Source organism: Cervus canadensis, chromosome 1, assembly GCF_019320065.1.
Source record: "Cervus canadensis isolate Bull #8, Minnesota chromosome 1, ASM1932006v1, whole genome shotgun sequence".
Lineage (NCBI taxonomy): Eukaryota > Metazoa > Chordata > Mammalia > Artiodactyla > Cervidae > Cervus > Cervus canadensis.
In genome coordinates, this window is record NC_057386.1 from 31,187,454 (window position 1) to 31,209,219 (window position 21,766).

A 21,766-nucleotide genomic window follows, 5' to 3' on the forward strand; every position below is an offset into this window, starting at 1 on the left:
GTGAAAAAGCTAACAAAAGCAGTTCACAGAGCAGATAATTCAGGGGTGATTAAATAAGAGGAAAGGCTTCATGGAATACATGATAAATCATAAGCTCAATGTAGGTGGAGCAATTCAAAAGCAGCCATGCCCTTTCACATTTCTCATCAGTGTGCCCACAGCCAAGCTGCATGATCCGCTTACAGCTGCCATGCCCACTCCCAAATCACTAACATTGTGATTTCTCAGATGTTCTTAAAACGGTGCATGTTGCTCATATATCCAAAGTATCCCTCCTCTAAAGTCAGCTTCTTTGCTAGTGTGACAGGGTCTTGGGAACACAGAATTGTTAAGTATGAGCAGCACACATTAGCCAAGTGGTCATACTGAGGACCACTCTAAGTGGGAGTGGGTGGGAGTGTGTGTTTATGTCCCCTGCATATAAAATATACAGAATTTGGCATATCATTTATATGTGGGGTGGTCATTAAAAGGGGAGTTTATATGTTAAAAAAAATAACAACAATGTTGTCTCTAATGGATCAACCTACACAGATCCTTTCCTGTCATTTCAGAGAAGCCCTTTTCTGCATCCAGTATAATGTACGAGCCTTCATGAATGTCAAGCACTGGCCTTGGATGAAACTCTTTTTCAAGATCAAGCCCCTCCTCAAGAGTGCAGAGACAGAGAAGGAGATGGCCACAATGAAGGAAGAGTTTCAGAAAACCAAGGATGAACTGGCCAAATCAGAGGCCAAAAGGAAGGAACTGGAGGAAAAAATGGTGACTCTCTTGAAAGAGAAAAATGACCTACAGCTCCAGGTTCAATCTGTGAGTACCCCTGTGCTGAATGCACCATGTCATTGACTTCAATTGCACCATTTTCTTGACTTCACAAACACTTTGGATTTACAAATGGCCTTTCCTTGAAAAAGAATATTTCCAATTGCTTTTTTCAGTATTTCACTTAACTTTCAACATTCCTATGAAGAAGGCACCAACTACTTCCAAATTGCAAATGGGAAATTGAAGAATTTATTTAACAATGTCACAAATTTAACAGCCATGAAGGAAGCAGTTTAAAGGCAAGCCCTCAAATCTCAGTCATTTTTCTGAGAAAATGACTGCTTTAACTGCTTCAACCCAGCCTTAAATGTGGAGCCCTATTTTCTGAATACACATGTATAAGATTGCATTTAAACTCAGAAAAGACAGTCATTCTTATTTCTCTTTGTATCTCTTTTTCCCAACCCCCAGGATTTAGCCCAACAAATTGACTTGCAGTTATTTGAACTGAACTACCAGGGTAAAAGGCAGAGCTAGTGAACCCTGTGTTTCTTCCTTTGATACAGATCCTGAGTTCTTAAGGTCTCTCCTCTGTTTATTGATTCAAGAAGAAGCTGAAATCAAAGTGGGACAGGCTTGGCATCAACACTCTGGCCAATTACAATCTCCCATTTCCTTAGTCCAAGTCAAGCAAGCCCAACAATGTCATGAAGAAATCCATAAAAAGGATAGCTTTCTTAAAAGTTTTAAGCTATTTTCAACTTTTCCTATTGATAAATTAACTTATATGAGAGTTACATTTTCCTTAAACCACAGTATCACAGCCTCTTCATCTTAACTTCTCTTCATAGGTATTATCATATTTACTGAGTGTATCACTTAAAAGCAAAGGAACCCTGAAAAGTCCCCATTATCATTCATTCAAGCATTTTAAAAACTTAAGATATAAACAAACACTGAGAAGTTAAAGAAATTCCCCAGATCAGAGTAATCTAATAAGTTGGTGGCTGAACTGATTTTTATGAGTCCTTTAGTCGTTTATAAAAACCTTATTGAGTTATATAGTTTCTCAAAATTACAAGTTCTTATATACTCTAAAATTCCTTCTGAGACTAATTCTTAAAGTGGAAAAGGAAACCTTTGACAATTATAGAACTGTTATGGCCTATCAGGGAGGTTTTGAGTGTATAAAAATGTTTCGTGGAAATATATTCATAGGCATAAAGATTATGTTCTTTTTCTTTTTTAAATTCAATCTAGTAACTAGGGAATGACCAAAGCCAAAATGAACCAATTTGACTAAGTTGAAATCTTTGAATATTATAGCTGAAATGCTCTTAACAATCATCTATTCCAACCCTCTTAATTACATGAGATAACTGAGTATAAGAGGAATAAGGCAAATTTGAGAAAAGAACTCAGGCTTTGGTCCTCCCACTCTTCTATACACTACTTTTTAAAACAGTCAATTGCTTCAATTCAGCCATTTTTCAGACTAATTTGTTTCTAAATCTATAGTCCCAGATCTAATTGGCTACATTTCTCCAAACAATGGAATAATGTTCAATTAACTTATACTGAAAAATTCATTAGCATTCAGTAAACACTTCTATTTCATGCAAAGAACAAGTTCAAAGTAAGTAACAAATTCTCTAATTAGTTCAACGGAATCTCCCCTTAGGAAGCTGATGCCTTGGCTGATGCAGAGGAAAGGTGTGAGCAACTGATTAAGAACAAAATCCAGCTGGAGGCTAAGATCAAGGAGGTGACTGAGAGAGCCGAGGATGAGGAAGAGATGAATGCTGAGCTGACGGCCAAGAAGAGGAAACTGGAGGACGAATGTTCAGAACTGAAGAAAGACATAGATGACCTTGAGCTGACACTGGCCAAGGTTGAGAAGGAGAAACATGCCACAGAGAATAAGGTATGAATCATATTGCCCTATACCATGCAGAGACTGCCATCCATCTAAGCTGCTCCACTGCATAGGTCACTTCTCTTTTACTCTTCTAGGTTAAAAACCTCACAGAAGAGATGGCCGGCCTGGATGAAGTCATAGCTAAGCTGACCAAGGAGAAGAAGGCCCTCCAGGAGGCCCATCAGCAGACCCTGGATGACCTGCAGGCAGAAGAGGACAAAGTCAACACCCTGAACAAAGCGAAAGCCAAGCTAGAGCAGCAAGTGGATGATGTAAGTGTGTTTTTAATATCCATTTGGAAGTTTTTTAAATTTCCTTTAATTTTTAATGAAATTTACTTTCGCATTAGCTTGAAGGGTCTCTGGAACAAGAAAAGAAACTTCGAATGGATCTAGAAAGAGCCAAGAGGAAACTGGAGGGTGACCTGAAATTGGCCCAAGAATCCATAGTAGATATAGAAAACGACAAACAGCAACTTGATGAGAAACTTAAAAAGTAGGAACTCCCGAAAAAAATTCTATGCGACACCATCTTTCAATTCATAGGAGTACTAATATGTCTTGTTCTTCTGTCTAAAGGAAAGAATTTGAAATCAGCAATCTTCTAAGCAAAATTGAAGATGAGCAGGCAGTAGAAATTCAACTACAGAAGAAGATCAAAGAGTTGCAGGTGAGTCATCTCACCTCCGTTTGTTTCTTCGCCCAAAAAACCTGAAATTGAGATGAGATCACGTTAATGTGCTGTGTCACCTCCAGGCCCGCATCGAGGAGCTGGAGGAGGAGATCGAGGCCGAGCGCGCCTCCCGCGCCAAAGCAGAGAAGCAGCGCTCAGACCTCTCCCGGGAACTGGAGGAGATCAGCGAGCGGCTGGAAGAAGCCGGCGGGGCCACTTCCGCCCAGATTGAGATGAACAAGAAGCGCGAGGCCGAGTTCCAGAAGATGCGCCGGGACCTGGAGGAGGCCACGCTGCAGCACGAGGCCACGGCGGCCGCTCTTCGCAAGAAGCACGCGGACAGTGTGGCCGAGCTGGGGGAGCAGATCGACAACCTGCAGAGGGTCAAGCAGAAGCTGGAGAAGGAGAAGAGCGAGATGAAGATGGAGATCGACGACCTCAGCAGTAACGCAGAGACCGTTGCCAAAGCCAAGGTACCCGATACTCCCTTCATTTTTATCTTCCCAAAACTATCTTTAAATGAGGGTGATTATTAATGATAATGAGTAAGAACCCTCACTGTTCTCTGGCATTAAACATTGTTTATGGCACTGATCTAAAATTTTCTATTCTGATACGTTCCATTCTGTTTTTTAAAATGCTGGATATGCTGCCCTGGTGGCTCAGTGGTAAAGAATCCACCTGCCAATGCAAGAGATGTGGGTTTGATCCCTGGGTCAGGAAGATCTCCTGGAGAAGGAAATGGCAACCCACTCCAGTATTCTTGCCTGGAAAATCCAATGGACAGAGAAGCCTGGCGGGCTACAGTCTATGCGGTCATAAAAGAGTCAGACACAACTGAACAACTAAAGCAACAAATGATTAAGATTGTTTCACAACCTTCTTTAAGTGTCAGCATCAAGTACCACTGGGCTAAATGAATAAGCTCCAACAATGACCACTTCAGGGACATCATGCCCCCATCATGCTTGAAAACTAACATGTTCCATAGAGTTGGCCATAAGTTTTTACTCACACTTGACATACCTTTATGTCGACATAGCTTCACTCTAAAAAATATTTTAAGAATCAAGTATTAATTTTATTTTTTACTGCATTCAGTATCTCATCTTTCGTGGCTACGTGTCCTGTAGGGAAACCTTGAAAAGATGTGCCGCACTCTAGAAGATCAAGTGAGTGAACTTAAGACAAAAGAGGAGGAGCAGCAGCGGCTGATCAACGACCTGACAGCTCAGAGAGCGCGTCTGCAGACGGAAGCCGGTAGAGATTTCCCTCAGTCCCACAACTATGTCCTAGACAAAAGCAATTCTGGGGCTTCTGAATTAATAGCAATACTCCCATATTACAGGGGGGTAAACAAACTACCAGAATTTGCCAACAATGTCAGGGGTAAAAAAGCAAGAAATAATCAGCAGACTAGTTTATTTGTTATACTCCAATAGCAATGCTGCTTTTTAATCTCTACTTCTAGCCAATTCTGTAACAATATTTAAAGTATATATCTGTCAATTATATGTATAATATATATACCAACCTTTAGGCTTGTTTTTTTATGCCATTAGTAAATTCCTTTACTTCTATAATTCTTAGGTGAATATTCCCGACAACTGGATGAGAAAGATGCTTTGGTCTCTCAGCTTTCAAGGACCAAGCAAGCATCTACTCAGCAGATTGAGGAACTGAAACGTCAGCTAGAGGAAGAAACTAAAGTAAGTTTCACCAAAGATCTTGGCTAATCAAATCTAAACATGTTCAGTGAGGTTCTACTTTAAGTGTATAAATTAAATATCACTGAAGAAATGAATTCAAGTCAGTGAACTCATATTTCCGCAGGCCAAGAACGCCCTGGCCCACGCCCTGCAGTCCTCCCGCCACGACTGTGACCTGCTGCGGGAACAGTACGAGGAGGAGCAGGAGGGCAAGGCCGAGCTGCAGAGGGCGCTGTCCAAGGCCAACAGCGAGGTGGCCCAGTGGAGGACCAAGTACGAGACAGACGCCATCCAGCGCACGGAGGAGCTGGAGGAGGCCAAGTGTGTACTCTGAACTCTTCAAGAGGAAAACGACTGGTTTCCTAGCTGAGCAACTCCCAGAAAGATCTGTGATGATGATAATAACATAACAATAGCACAGGCTAACATTTACTGAGTGTATACCATGTCTCCAATACTAACATATATTACATATTAACATTTAAATGCTTTCATAGCAATATTCCATCGCATTATCATCTGTATCCCTATTTTACAGATGAGGAAATTGAGACTGTGAGGGTTAACCAACTAACACAAGAGCATATGATTAATAAATAGTACAGCTGGGAATAGAATCAGACATTCTGATGCCAGAGACCACCTTCTTAAGTACTGAGGCACAAAGACAGATCTCTTAAAACTCACAATGGGGGCCACCCAAACTGTGCATAATGTCCAGGGTTAGTCTGAATAAAGTAAAGCCTTAGTCTGTGCACAGACTAAAGGAGACCTTCAGTAAATCTAGAGAATCAGGGATAAGGGTTTTTGCATACGTTAGGCATGTATATTTGGCACACAATTGGGAATAAAGCAAGAATGTAGACAATTCAGAAGTGGGGGGAGGGGTAAAACCCTGCCTTTGCTTAGATTCCATGAATTGTCCTGATTTATTCATTTCTTTTCCTGGTGAGACTCTCCAAATATACATGATTAAAAGAAACTGGCTATTTTTCTAGGAAAAAAGTACATAAAATAAAATGGAAAGTCTGAGAAAGCAAAAGAATATGCCCAGTATATCTGTGCCCAACAGTTAGTCTCAAATCCTTTTTGGAATGAGGTGAGATATACATCAATCAGTAGTATCACCCTGGCTAATCATTCTCCCTACCACACTCAATCAGAAGCCTGCAAGTCCTCAAACCGTGTGCCATGAGATACATACAACATCAGCTCCAACAATGGCCTCCAAGAATTCAAAAACAAAACACTTGAGTTCAAGTGTTCACCACTTTGGACCTTTTCATAGTTTATCCATCTAGAAAGCAGTTCTGGCTACCACAGTTTTGAAAGCCATGCTACTTGAAGTCTATTTCATAATTCAGAATTAGGATTATGAAAGGGGACTGAGAGCTTAGCACTTGCCCCTGTTCCTGACCTCTCCCCTTAACTGCCTGGCTAACTTCTCAGGAAGAAGCTGGCCCAGCGTCTGCAGGAAGCCGAGGAACACGTAGAAGCGGTGAATGCCAAATGTGCCTCCCTTGAGAAGACCAAGCAGCGGCTCCAGAATGAGGTTGAGGACCTCATGCTCGACGTGGAGAGGTCCAATGCTGCCTGCGCGGCTCTTGATAAGAAGCAGAGGAACTTTGACAAGGTGGCTCAGCCTATACAAACTCCACCCATGTTTTATTAATACTTAGTCTCCCTTTCTTCATCAGCTGACAATTTACTGCTTTTCAGGTCCTATCAGAATGGAAACAGAAGTATGAGGAAACTCAGGCTGAGCTTGAGGCCTCCCAGAAGGAGTCCCGCTCTCTCAGCACTGAGCTGTTCAAAGTCAAGAATGCCTATGAGGAGTCCCTGGACCAACTTGAAACCCTAAAGAGAGAAAACAAGAACTTACAGCGTGAGTGCACTTGAAATTCTCTATCCTATGTGGCCTTGGCAGGACCTCTCCATCTTCTGACCCCTTCTCCCTTCTGTTCACACACAGAGGAGATTTCCGACCTCACTGAGCAGATTGCTGAGGGAGGGAAGCAAATCCATGAACTGGAAAAAATAAAGAAGCAAGTGGAACAAGAGAAATGTGAGATCCAGGCTGCTTTAGAGGAAGCAGAGGTACATGTTATGATGTTGGGCAATGGTACTATGAAAGGGATCCATTATTACAGAGCTGGTGAAAATTTGAACTCATATAACATTGATGAAAAGCAATTTGATGACAGTTATCAAAAGTCTTAAAAATGGAATACTATGACCTGTCAGTTCTATTTCTAAGAATCTATCCCCTAAGACTATCCTAAATGGAGGCAAAGTTTCAACACAAGATATTCAATCCAAAAATAAAGTGATGCAAGCTATGATGATGAAATTTTCTACAGCCTTTAAATGTAATTAATACAGGGAAATATTTATGGTAGAGGATAATTTTTAAAGCAAGACATATATCTGCATATACAATTTTATCATGTGTAAATGGACATGGGTTTGGGTGGACTCTGGGAGTTGGTGATGGACAGGGAGGCCTGGCGTGCTACGGTTCATGGGGTCGCAAAGAGTTGGACACAACTGAGTGACTGAACCAAACTGAAATATGTATATATACAGAAAAAAAAAAACTAGAAGAAAATGCACCACATTAAAATTGTGCCTCTGAGTGGAGGCACAATAGGAAGGTTTCCTCTGTTTTTATAAATTATGCCCACATGATGCAGTGAACATATATTTTATAATCAGAAATACATGTATATATATATGTTTTAAAACTGAGAATTTCTACAATAGGAATTAGTATAGCACTTTATACTTTACAAAGCACCCTTATTACAGAGCTTCCCTCTAAAATCCACAACTAAATAAACAGAAGGATGATTTACCTAGCAGAGTCCTAGAGCTGTTGTATTGTACTTTGTAAAATTAGACAAACTGATATTAGTAAGGGTTCGGCTCACAACAGAATATTCTCCGAATAGTCATTTTCCATTATTAATTGATCATTGTTTTGTTAAGGCATCTCTTGAACATGAAGAGGGAAAGATCCTGCGCATCCAGCTGGAGTTGAACCAGGTCAAGTCTGAAGTGGACAGGAAAATTGCTGAAAAAGATGAAGAAATCGAACAGCTGAAGAGGAACCACATTAGAGTTGTGGAGACCATGCAGAGCACATTGGATGCTGAGATCAGGAGCAGGAATGATGCCCTGAGAGTCAAGAAGAAGATGGAGGGAGATCTCAATGAAATGGAGATCCAGCTAAACCATGCCAATCGCTTGGCTGCAGAGAGCTTGAGGAACTACAGGAACACCCAAGGAATCCTGAAGGTAGGTGGGTCCACTGTACAGCCCAGATGAGTGAGGGATGTGACCTGTCTCCCATTCATCACAACAGCTTGTTAAACCATCCATTTTTTTCCCTTTAACAAATTAATAGCAATTCATAGTATGAGGGAGCTAAATTAAGTACACATAGAATATATTTTTAAAGAAATATTATGTAAAAAAGAAAAAAACCCAGAAGCCCAGAGATATGAGAGAAATTAGAAGAGTTTGGCACCAATAGGCCTGGAGTTGAGTCTTAGTTTTGTCACTTACTAACTGCCTGATTTTAGGCAAGTTGTTATTTAACCTTTCAGAACTTCTGTTTCTTCCACAAAATAAGAATGAAACTACCACCTCATAGGGTTACTTTTGAGGATCAAGTGAGAAGAGAGATGTCAAGTGATGGGTAGAGCGTATAGAAAATGTGCCATAAATGACCCTAGCATGTGAAAAATAACCAGTTGATGGCATAACACACAACAAGAACCCCTAGCTGGTGACATCACCATTTTCATGCTCATTCAAATGACAGGCCTGTCATTTCCTGTTCCTGGTACCAGCCCATTCTTCCAGTTCATCTCCTGGGATGTTCACACCTTCCTTAGAGTGTCTAAGGCCTTTTTATTAACCTAACAGGATACCCAGCTCCACCTGGATGACGCTCTGCGGGGCCAGGAGGACCTGAAGGAGCAGCTGGCGATCGTGGAGCGCAGAGCCAACCTGCTGCAGGCTGAGATCGAGGAGCTGCGGGCCACCCTGGAGCAGACGGAGAGAAGCAGGAAGATCGCAGAGCAGGAGCTCCTGGATGCCAGTGAGCGTGTCCAGCTCCTGCACACCCAGGTGACACCCTCATATCAAACAAATACTTATACTGTGATGCTGCTGCTTCCGTTTGGTCACTAAGCCATGTCTAACTCTTTGTGACCCCATGGACTGTAGCCTACCAGGTTCCTCCATCCATGGGCTTTTCCAGGCAAGAGTACTGGAGTGGGTTGCCATTGCCTTCTCCGATCCACTGACTACACAATCTGAAAATGCTCCATTTAATGTTTCTCATCAGAAGCACATCAGCATTCAGCACTGTGGTGCTTACAGTCCCTTTGCCTTGCACAACATTCAGCATCGCTGACCTGCCCGGGCATTAAATACCCTAGTCATTTTGACAACCAAAAATATCCATCCCTAAAAGTTTCTAAACACCCACTGAGGTGGTATTACTTCCCTTAGAGAACCACCAGGCAAAATTTTAAGAAAATGTTTTCAGAAGTACTCTTCTGAATTACTATTCAATATTCCCAAAGGGAGCAAAACATTCAAGTTAACAGAAAATAGGTTCCTTCTAATAGAAGAACTCTCAGTGCCAGGCTCTCACAAAAAGAAGCAATTCTTTTCGAACGTTTCAAGGATAGAATACTAGTGATGTCTGTTTGACATATAATTGAAAGAGCAATTAATTAATATAGGCATTTTTGAACCTCACACATCCTAACACACAAATCAGATGGGCAATCAGGGAGACAGGGCAAACGTTGCAAAGGATTAACATTTTGCACGGAACAAATATTTAGTTTAGTGAAATCTTGCTATTAGGTCCCCTGCTTGAGCCAACAAGTAAGATTAATAAAATCCCAAGACTTACTACTAGTCTTATAAATTTCCACTACTTATAACAGAACACCAGCCTGATCAACACAAAGAAGAAACTGGAGAATGATGTTTCACAACTCCAGAGTGAAGTGGAAGAAGTAATTCAAGAATCACGCAATGCAGAAGACAAAGCCAAGAAGGCCATCACTGATGTGAGTAAATGAGCATTTGTTTAATGATACTGTGTGTTACCTGCTATTACCAGGACTATTGTATTGGTTTATTTACTAATTAGGCGGCCATGATGGCTGAGGAGCTGAAGAAGGAGCAGGACACCAGTGCCCACCTGGAGCGGATGAAGAAGAACCTGGAGCAGACGGTGAAGGATCTGCAGCACCGCCTGGACGAGGCTGAGCAGCTGGCCCTGAAGGGCGGGAAGAAGCAGATCCAGAAGCTGGAGGCCAGGGTGGGTCTCTCAATCTCTGAATCTGGGAAGGGAAAAAGTCACTCCCCTACCCTTCTCTCTTCTTGTATACTGATTCCAGTCCTTACCCTGGGGCTGAGGACATCCACCCAGTATCATCGGTAGGTCATGAGTCAATTAACATCCCCCAAGACTGACTATATAAGTATCTTTCTTGATTGTAGGTACGTGAACTTGAAGGAGAGGTTGAAAGTGAGCAGAAACGTAATGCTGAGGCTATTAAAGGTTTACGGAAACATGAGAGAAGAGTAAAGGAGCTCACCTACCAGGTAAGGGGAATAGTTTTCTAGAATATCCAGACTTCCTGCCCAAGGAAAACCTACTGACTGCATGACACTCAAAAATAGCTACACATTAGCTTGATATATATATATATATACATATATATATATATGGGACAAATCACACAATCACCTATCACAGGCACTCTCCTAAGCCACAAAAATCAGGAATACATTTAAAAATAGCATAAGTGAGGAAAGAATATAGGTTTCAAGGCCAGGTCAACTGGTATTGGCCTCTCTTACCTTTTAAACTCTGATAGGTTACCTAACACTAATCACCTGTAAATTCTACTCACCAGAGCAGGGAGGTAAGGATTAAAGAATTGTATAACTCTCTAACATAGTGCCCGTGCGTAGTAGACACTTATCAAGAGTGGCTACTGTTAATACTATGAAGGAAGCCTCAGAGTCAACCACATTTACCCCAGGCCCACCTGCCATCATATCAAAGTGATTTATGTCACCACCTATAGTATGTTTATTTTATTGGATTGAATGCAGACCATTTTTTTTTTAAACTTCCAGACTGAGGAAGACCGCAAGAATGTACTCAGGTTGCAGGACCTGGTAGATAAATTACAAGCGAAGGTGAAATCATACAAGAGACAAGCTGAGGAGGCTGTAAGTATCTTTAAGCCCTTGAGGGAAGAATAGAACTTCTCTGGGAACAGAAAATGTATTAAGAGAATGTGTTAATTAGAAAGAGACACTGATGTAAAGAACAGACTTTTGGACTCTGTGGGAGAAGGCAAGGATGGGATGATTTGAGAGAATGGCATTGAAACATGTATATAATCATATGTGAAATAGACTGCCAGTCCAGGTTCGATGCATGAGACAGGGTGCTCAGGGCTGGTGCACTGGGATGACCCCAGAGGGATGGGATGGGGAGGGAGGTGGGAAGGGGGTTCAGGATGGGGAACACATGTACACCCATGGCTGATTCATGTGAATGTATGGCAAAAACCACCACAATATTGTAAAGTAATTAGTCTCCAATTAAAATAAATTATTAATTTTAAAAAAAAACAGGATTATGACAAAAAAGAGAGAGAGACAAGTAAGAATATATCATTCTTAAGAGATGATATAAATTTTAATTTACTCCCAAATACTAATTATGGAATAAGATTTCAAGAGGAGATATTTTTATTATTAAGCATTTTGTAGGGGTTGGGGGAAAAAAAGAAAATTCCAAATAACCCACCTTACTTGATAGCTGCAAAGAATCTCCAGTAGAAAATCTAACACCATGATAAATATTCCTCTCCCTCTAGAAATGGGCAAAATCAAGTATTCCCAAAAGCCAAATAGAAATCTTTTACCCCAACTGACTCCTTTATTCACTAACCAGTGTCATCAGCAGAGGCTTATCCCTGCACACTAGCTATAGCAAATTGGGCTGTGTTGGAAGGTTTTCCAGCTTCATCTTTCCTGGTTGTTCCCCATTCTTCCAGACACAACATAGTAGATAGGAGATAAGAAAAGTGAACTCGAAAGGGAGTGACAGAACGGAAGTAAGTCCAACCAATGGAGGGCATTACTTTCTTCCTAGCCCAATTTTTCTCCCATCTCTGTATGCCAGAGTCAAAACATATGGCAAAAAAAAAAAAATTAAGTGGCATTTTCCCAAAGTTATAGTTTGATCTTACATTTACTTTCTAACCTCTGTGACCATAGACAGGTCTCTTCCCCCTTTCCACACAACCCATACATGGTAAACTGATTTCACATATACATGGGTTGGGTGTAATGAGCCTTTCTCCTCCATTTCAAAACTGTTCCTTCTTTCATTCTTTAGAGTAAAAAAAGTAATTGAAGCTACAAGTTCGGTCTGGATTTGAAGTCAAATGTGACAAACAGACCATAAGAAAAAAGTATCAGAGTTGAGGAAATAATCCTGTTTCATGACAAGTGCAGTAAGAACCATGAAGTCTAATTCTAACAACTTCATTCTTAGGAGGAACAATCCAACACTAATCTCGCCAAACTCCGCAAGCTCCAACACGAGCTGGAGGAGGCCGAGGAACGGGCTGACATTGCCGAGTCTCAGGTCAACAAGCTGCGGGTGAAGAGCCGGGAGATTCACACAAAAGTCAGTGCGGAGTGAACATACCTGCCTGCTGCTGCCAAGGGCCTAAAGAAATGCACAAAATGTGCTACTTTGGGTCACTTGCTTTGTGACATTTATTCTCTTAATGTTGAATAAATAAAAACCATAGTGAACTGATACATTGAACCAGACTGTCATTTTTTTTATTTCCAGAATTACTTATTCTCAAACACGGTTCTCACCTAGCTGTTATCTTTTAAACAGTATATATGGCTTTGCAGAACATTCAGTGTTTGTACCTTTCTCACCACCCAGCATCCCCTTTCCCATCTCCACCTCCACCACACACACACACACACACACACACATTTATCTTTTGCAGGACTTGATTCTATTAAATCTCTCAAGATTGTTACAAATTGCTATGTAAAACACTCCCTGAGGCTACCCCTTCAGACAAGACCCAATCGTGCACCCACTCCACACACCTACTGTGAGCGGGGTACTGCTCTCAATTCTATGGTAACTGCCATGAACAGAGCATAGTTCTCGCCCTCTAGGAGCAATTAATATTCTATAGGGAGAAAAAGGCGGTGAGCAAACAGGAAGCTACGTAATGTGTCAGAGAAGTGCTGATGAGAAATAAAAAAAATAAGAGGGAGGCAGTCAGTGTTTTGTAAAGAGGAGTTGAGGAAGGTCTCTTTAATGAGAACACATTTGAGCAGAGACCTAAGGGAATCAAGAGTATTCCAGGCAGAGGAACAGAAGAATATGCGAAGGTATGAAGCAGAGGCGGTTTGGCGGGTCCCTGGGACAGGAAGGTGGCCAGCAGGGCTAGAGAACCAGCAAGACGGGTACCGCATAAGAGAGGAAACCTGGGAGCCCAGAGATCACGCAGGGCCTGAGGGCCCCCCGAGGACGCGTGTCTTTACTCAGAGTGAGATGGGAAATTTTTGGAGGGTTTTGAGCAGAGGAGTGATATTAACATGCCTGTGAAAGAATCGCTCTGACTGCTGTGTTGAGAGTAGACTGAAGCGGGCAGAGCTGGAAACTGGGGAGACTAGTTAGGAGTCCACTGCAAAATGAAACATTGAAAACTGACAGTGGCTCAGACTAGAAAGATAGCACCAGGAGATGATGTGAAGCACATGGATTCTAGAGGTACTGTGTAGTGTACATAGGATTTTCTGACAGATTGGATAGATGAGTGGGTCAGAGAGAATGAGAGAGAACTTCTGAATAAAGGAAGAATACTCATTACTTTGCCAACAAAGGTCCGTCTAATCAAGGCTATGGTTTTTCCAGTAGTCATGTATGGATGTGAGAGTTAGACTATATAAAGAAAGCTGAGCACCAAAGAATTGATGCTTTTGAACTGTGGTTTGGAGAAGACTCTTGAGAGTCCCTTGGACTGCAAGGAGATCCAACCAGTCCATCCTAAAGGAAATCAGTCCTGAATATTCATTGGAAAGAAAGCAGAAACTCCAATATTTTGGCCACCTGATGCGAAGAACTGACTCCTTAGAAAAGACCCTGATGCTGGGAAAGATTGAAGGCAGCAGGAGAAGAGGACAATGGAGGATGAGATGGTTGGATGGCATCACTGACTTGATGGACATGAGTTTGAGTAAACTCCGGGAGTTGGTGATGGACAGGGAAGCCTGGCGTGCTGCAGTCCATGGGGTTGCAAAGAGTCGGACAGGACTGAGCGACTGAACTAAACTGAACTGAAGACAAGAAAGATATAGTCCAGGATAAACATGAGGTGTTTAGTCTCTAGAAAATAAGGAGGAAATCAAACAAAAATGCAATCTAGACAAAAATTGTACCTGTGTATGCCTGTCCCTCTCCATCTTCTAACATCCACTCTCCCCTGCCTCCCAACCCTGTCAGCCCACACCTTTACAGTACAAAATGAACAGGCCACAACTTCATAACTGTCTAAAATTAATACAACAATTTAAAACAAGAAAAGTTTCTAAATATTCTCCTAAATAAAATTTTGGATCAAAGAAGGAACCAAAAGTAGAATCATAAAAACTTTGAAAAGTAAACGTAAGAGTAAATCTTTGTGACCTTGGTTTACACAAAGACTTCTTAGGTGCCAACACAAAACCACAAGCCATGAAAGAAAAAAAAATGATAAACTGGACTTCACCAAAGTTTCTGCACCTTGAAAAACTATCAAGGAGAATGAAAAGAAAGCCACCAACTGGGAAAAAGTATCTGAAAATCAGATTCCTGATAAAGGACTTGTGTCCAGAATACAAACAGAAATCTATCTTCACTAAAAAGAAAACACATCACCCAATTTTTAAAGAACCAAAATAAGACAAACATTTCACTAAAGAAGATATACAGAGAGCAGACAGGCACATGAAAAATGCCCAACATCATCGGTCATCAGGAGAATAATAATTAAAACATAATGAGATATCACCGATACACCTATTACAATGGCTAAAAATCCAAGTGTTAACCAAGAGGTGGAGGAACTGGACCTCTCACACCTGCTAGTGATCATGTAAAACAGCACAATCACTTTGGAAAACAGTTTGCCAGTCTCTTAAAAAGTTAAGAAATTATCCATTTGTTCCAATAATTTCACTTTGATGTATTTACTCAAGAGAAATGAAAACATATGTCCACACAAAAACCTGAACACAAATATTCACAGCATATTTATCTGTAACAGCCCCAAACTGGAAACAATCCAAATAAGCATCAACAGGTGAATGGGCAAACACATCATGGTAAATTCACATAATGTACAGTAGCTAAGTTGTGTCTGACTCTGTGACCCCATGGACTATAGCAAGCTAGGCTCTTCTCTCCATGGGATTTCCTAGGCAAGAATACCGAAGTGGGTTGCCATTTCCTTCCTGTTCTAAAGAACAGGTGGGGTTCTTTAGCACTGAGCTACCAGGGAAGATTAAAATAAACTATTAACAAACACACACACACCACACACAAATGGATGGATTTCAAAATAATTTTGTTGAGTGAAAGCAGTCAGACCATAAAGTGTGTGGACTCCATTATTCCATTCATACAAAATTCTAGAAGCTAAAAATGAATCTATAATGGCTGAAAGCTGACCAATACAGAGATAGGGATAGGGAGGCAGGATTTATGGGAGGTACAGAAGGACAGTAGGACATATTACAAAGGCCCAGGAGAAAACTTTGGAAGACAAGGCACATGTCCATCATCTTGATTCAGATGATGGTGTCACAGTGTACACATATGTCAAGACTCTTTAAATATATATAATTTGTTATACATCAATTATAAACCCATAAGGTGTTTAAAATTTTTTACTGTGGGGGAATTCCCTGGCAATCCAGTGGTTAGGACTCCACTCTCTCACCGCCGAGGGCTCCAGTTTAATCCCTAGTCAGGGAACTAAACTCCCTAACATGTGAGGTAGGGATGGAGGGGAGCAAAAGAAGGAAATTTCATTAGGGAAATACTGCAATTACAGTGCTTTGCAAAAATAACAATTAGGACACTCTATGTCTAACTTTAAAGCCAGGGTTAAAATTTTGGATAGGAATTGCATGTATTTACCAGTTTGGGGAAAACTGACTTATTTACTATGTTGATTCTGCCAATTCATGAATAAGTTCTGTTTTTCCATCTATTTATTCTTTGATTTCTTTCTTTCTTGTTTTATAGTTTCCAGTATACAAGTCCTGTACATGTTTTGTTAGATTTACATCTAAATTTTTCTTTAACTTTCTTTTTGTTTTTAAGCAATTGTAAATGGTATTGTACTTCCAATTTGGGGGCTCACATGCTTATTGCTAGCTTAAAGAAATAAAACTGATATTTGTGTGTGTATCTTATATCCGGAAACCCTACTGAACTCACTTCATAGTTCTGAGTTTGGGGGGAAGGAAGTTCTTTGGGATTTTCTACATAGACAATCACGTACCTCAGAAAACAACCACTTAAAGTGAATCTAAATGAAAACTAAGTCCAAAATTACACAGTAAATTATGAGGAAAAAGTCTGATTGGGGTTTTATCTTAAAATCAAGACAAGACTTCACTGGTGGCACAGTGGGTAAGAATCTGCCTGCCAATGCAGGGGACATGGGCTCCATCTATGGTCTGGGAAGATTACACATGCCTCGAAGCAACTAAGCCTGTTCACCACAACGCCTGAAACCCACAAGCCTAGATCCTCTGCAATAAGAGAAGCCATCACGGTGAGAAGGCCAAGCAAAGCAATGGAGACCCAGCAAACCCAAAAACATGTAATAAAAATAAAGTCAGAAGTATTGAAATAAATTTATTTGCTCTTGTACTTCACAGGATTTCTCCTGTAACTGCATCTCTGCTAACTCTTAGAGTGAATCAGTGTTGGAGTCGGGAGGAAAGGGACATAGTTCCCACAATCTTGTATGATATGGCACCCTTTATGTTTGATTTTTGCAATCCATCATAAAGAATGTCTTTTGCAGCAACAACAACAACAAAAAGTGTGATGCCTTCATTGCCTTCCTAATCCTTTGACCCTAAACTTACTCTCTCCTGAAACACTTATTGGATCATCACCTTTGTCCATTTTCAGATCTTTAATCATTAACTAGTTCAATGCTGCTGCAACACACTGGAATTGTTTTGCAAAATTCAAGCAGATTTCTAATACCACTTTTATCAACTTCAGGAAATTCTGTAAGTTTTGCCGTATTTGTCATTTTATTTTGCAATCATGCTGCATTGACTATTGTATGTTTCCAACACCTGATGATCAGCATGATCACATACCACAATGAGGAACACAAATCTGACTCTATATTAGATCTGTTTCTTTTACTTCAACATTTTGTATTCTATAGGTTTTGCTACAAGATAAGAATGTTTCCTGTAGCTTGAAATATATAAGATAGCCCACTCTCAAGGCTCTGACCTTCAAGGGTATAATACTTTTCCTTTTGTATAGAGATGAAAAGTTGCAAAACAGAGAATAACATTTGTCTTTTGGAGGTTGACAGGAACATCATGACCTGACCTACGTGGACAGCTGCAAGAACAAAGAATTCCAACACCAAGAAGTTTGCAGCAACCAACACACTCCCTCCCCTTTTAGTATAAAAGAAGCCCAAATTCTAACTCAGGTAAGATTGTTCTTTGCAGTACTAGTCCACCACCTTCTCAGTTTGCTGACTTTCTGAATAAAGTCACTATTCGTTGCCCCAACAACTGTCTCTCAATTTATGGGCCTGTCACGTGACAAGTAATATGAGCTTGGACTTGGGACAATCATTAATGAATACATTTTATCTATGCAATATCATTACAGTGGAGATAGTAATGACAGGCACTGCACTACAACAAGCCTGAAAACATCCAGAGCCTTTGCTCAGGAAGTCTATTATATGAATTTCATAAACACATGTGCACAAGTTTACTAGAATACTATGATGTAGAACAAGAGTTAATATCATGATAAGAATTTCCATAATCTAATAAGCTGTAAAGTCAGAACACAAAACCATGCTTACAGGCTGATATCCCAACTGTGTATTTATTTAAAAACATGTTTTTTTAATCTAAAAAAATGTTTGTGTTTACAAACATAGGGGGAAGAAGTGTAAAAGGACTTACACCCAATCTAGGTAGAGATTACCTCTATGTTAAAATCTTAGGAGTGATTTAAATTTTTCCTTCAGTAAATTTGATTATATTTTTCCATCATTCTACAATATGTACCTTAGTTTTGAAATTGTTTTAAAGGTTCTTTAAAAAAAATACAATAAATAAAAGGAACTTGCTTCTTAAGATGTCTTCATATCAAGTTCTCATCAAAGACATGGGTATAACCGACAAAAGAAAGGTGAAGAGGAGTGGGTCATTTGATGGATGAGACCATTAACACAACTGCTAAAAGCTGCTGCCTTTCATCCACACTCTCGCTGAGGATTAACATTCCAGGGCTAACACAACAGCTGTCAGTGAGCAAACTTAAATTCTACCTCCTGGCTGTGACAGAGGTTTGGATGCATGTTACACACACCAGTGTCCCCAGGCACCTTCACTGTGGACTTAAGTGGGTCACATTTTCCTAAGTAGGAAGCAGAAGAATCAACTGTGGGCAGATGGAAAGAACCTTACTTAAGGGTGGAATTTACCAGCCTGATTCCTCCCTCCTGGCTCCAAGCCCCACCAAGATGCTGCTTCCGGAGCCCACAGAGAGAAAAAGAAAACCTCTTTGCTGATGAAGAAGAAAAATATCCCCCTTGGGGAACACACACCAAACATGACTTTTCTTAGATTACAGTAGCCTGACCTTCACAAGAGGTTGCACTACTTTCTCAGCTCCTCACAGAAACTATGGCTTATGGCTTTCGCTCTGGGAAACTGAGGAACAACACAGTGGGAGCCCTCAAATTATTAAAAAAAAAAAAAATCATTAAGAGCTTGGATGGGAAAGGTGGTACCTTCTGAGAAACAGATTCAAAAGTTTTTTTCTAGCATATTCAGAAAAGTAATTCAATTGACACCCACAATATTTAGTACCCCAAAATGGATTTAGCTTATCCTAGGTATATGGATAAGCAATGTAATAACATGCCTATAAATTCACTGAAAAACTTCAAATGGAATTTGACGATTTGAGAATGTTCAAAAATCTCCTTGAGTCCCAGTCACCAAGATCCAGGAGTTCGAATTCCCTCGCTACGTCTGATTTCACACCCTCCTCTTACCACACACAGTTACTCTCTGGAATCACAGAGAGAATGATGAAGGCCTACTCTCTCACATACTCGCAAATACAACACTCACCAGCCAAGTTCCACCACAGGTTCCAGGCTGGTTCCAACAATGGCAGCATTGCTTCAGCCTTTCCAGAAGACGTCCTGGAATGCGAAGTCAAGTGGGCCTTAGGAAGCATCACTACAAACAAAACCAGTGGAGGTAAAGGAATTCCAGTTGAGCTATTTCAAATCCTAAAAGATGATTGGATGGCATCACAGACTCAATGGACATGAGTTTGAGTAAACTCCGAGAGTTGGAGATGGACAGGGAGGCCTGGCATGCTGCAATTCATGGGGTCGCAAAGAGTCAGACACGAATAAGCAACTGAACTGAACTTCAGCCTTTCCTTCCTCCCAGGATGCCCTCGTGCGCACTGGAAATGAACTCCTCACTTCTCTGGGAAATTGAAACCTGATTTCTCCCCAGATATTATTGAGGGCTTCTCTCCAAGTCCAGGGCTGCTGATTTTTTCATGTGTTTTCAATGCTGTGTTCCACTCACCTACCCCTCACTAGATCTTAAGCTTTCTGAGAGAACAAAGTGTTAATCCCCGATGCCTGGAGCAGCGTCTTTATAAGCCATTTGTTAAATGAAGAGCAGGTGTTAAATTGTTGTTTGAAAGAATGAAGCAAAGCTGAGTAGAAAAGGAGCAGATGAGAAAGAATAAAGAGATGGAGCCAAAGCAAAATCAATACCCAGTTGTGGATGAGACTGGTGATGGCAGCAAGGTCTGATGCTGTAAAGAGAGCAATATCGCAAAGGAACCTGGAATATTAGGTTCATGAATCAAAGCAAATGGAGTGAACATTGACATTTTAGGAATCAGTGAAATAAAATGGACTGGAATTTAACTCAGATGACCATTATATCTACTACTGTGAGCAAGAACCCCTTAGAAGAAATGGAGTAGCCCTCATAGTCAATAAAAGACTCTGAAATGCAGTACTTGGATGCATTCTCAAAAGTGATAGAATGCTGTTTATTTCCAAGGCAAACCGTTCAACATCGCAGTAAACCAAGGCTATGCGCCGACCAGTAATGCTGAAGAATCTGAAGTTGAACAGGTCTATGAAGACCTACAAGACCTTCTAGAACTAACACCCAAAAAAGATGTTCTTTTCATTATAGGGGACTGGAATGCAAAAGTAGGAAGTCAAGAAACAACTGGAGTAACAGGCAAATTTGGCCTTGGAGTACAGAATGAAGCAGGGCAAAGGCTAAAAGAGTTTCGCCAAGAGAACACACTAGTCATAGGAAACACCCTCTTCCAACAACACAAGAGAAGACTCTAAACATGGACATCACCAGTCAATTCTGAAATCAGATTGATTATATTCTTTGCAGCCAAAGATAGAGAAGCTCCATACAGTCAGAAAAAACAAGAATGGGAGCTGACTGTGGCTCAGATCATGAACTCCTTATTGCCAAATTCAGACTTAAATTGAAGACAGTAGGGAACACCACTAGACCATTCAGGTATGATCTAAATCAAATCCCTTACGATTTTACAGTAGAAGTAAGAAATAGATTTAAGGGACTAGATCTGATAGACAGAGTGCCTGATGAACTATGGACAGAGGTTCATGACATTGTACAGGAGACAGGGATCAAGACCATCCCCAAGAAAAAGAAATGCAAAAAAGCAAAATGGCTGTCTGAGGAGGCCTTACAAATAGCTGTGGAAAGAAGAGAAGCGAAAGGCAAAGGAGAAAAGGAAAGATATACCTATTTGAATGCAGAGTTCCAAAGAATAGCAAGGAGAGATAAGAAAGCCTTCCTCAGTCATCAGTGCAAAGAAATAGAGGAAAACAATAGAATGGGAAAGACTAGAGATTTCTCCAAGAAAATGAGAGATACCAAGGGAACATTTCATGCAAAGATGGGCTCAATAAAGGACAGAAATGGTATGGACCTAATAAAAGCAGAAGATATTAAGAAGAGGTGGCAAGAATACACAGAAGAGCTATACAAAAAACTCTTCATGACCCAGATAATCCTGATGGTGTGATCACTCACCTAGAGGCAGACATCCTGAAATGTGAAATCAAGTGGGCATTAGGAAGCATCACTATGAATAAAGCTAGTGGAGGTGATAGAATTCCAGTTGAACTATTTCAAATCCTAAAAGATGATGCTGTGAAAGTGCTGCACTCAATATGCCAGCAAATTTGGAAAACTCAGCAGTGGCCACAGGACTGGAAAAGGTCAGTTTTCATTCCAATCCCTAAGAAAG

General features: G+C 40.7%; 1 protein-coding gene across 2 annotated transcripts in view; it reads left to right on the top strand.

Annotated features, from left to right (window-relative positions):
- Positions 1 to 12,945, top strand: part of MYH8 (myosin heavy chain 8) — a 28,420-nt gene extending 15,475 nt beyond the window's left edge. For both annotated transcript variants that reach the window (XM_043474071.1, XM_043474063.1), the window contains exons 22-40: positions 555 to 810; positions 2,447 to 2,689; positions 2,779 to 2,955; positions 3,033 to 3,178; positions 3,262 to 3,352; positions 3,439 to 3,828; positions 4,489 to 4,615; positions 4,946 to 5,064; positions 5,189 to 5,385; positions 6,514 to 6,697; positions 6,784 to 6,949; positions 7,037 to 7,161; positions 8,053 to 8,361; positions 8,995 to 9,198; positions 10,032 to 10,157; positions 10,241 to 10,411; positions 10,594 to 10,698; positions 11,239 to 11,334; positions 12,674 to 12,945. In XM_043474071.1, coding sequence (XP_043330006.1) covers positions 555 to 810; positions 2,447 to 2,689; positions 2,779 to 2,955; positions 3,033 to 3,178; positions 3,262 to 3,352; positions 3,439 to 3,828; positions 4,489 to 4,615; positions 4,946 to 5,064; positions 5,189 to 5,385; positions 6,514 to 6,697; positions 6,784 to 6,949; positions 7,037 to 7,161; positions 8,053 to 8,361; positions 8,995 to 9,198; positions 10,032 to 10,157; positions 10,241 to 10,411; positions 10,594 to 10,698; positions 11,239 to 11,334; positions 12,674 to 12,823 — 3,382 coding nt within the window. In that variant the 3' untranslated portion in view covers positions 12,824 to 12,945. The remainder of the gene's footprint in view (positions 1 to 554; positions 811 to 2,446; positions 2,690 to 2,778; positions 2,956 to 3,032; positions 3,179 to 3,261; positions 3,353 to 3,438; positions 3,829 to 4,488; positions 4,616 to 4,945; positions 5,065 to 5,188; positions 5,386 to 6,513; positions 6,698 to 6,783; positions 6,950 to 7,036; positions 7,162 to 8,052; positions 8,362 to 8,994; positions 9,199 to 10,031; positions 10,158 to 10,240; positions 10,412 to 10,593; positions 10,699 to 11,238; positions 11,335 to 12,673) is intronic.
- Positions 12,946 to 21,766: the final 8,821 nt, after the last annotated feature.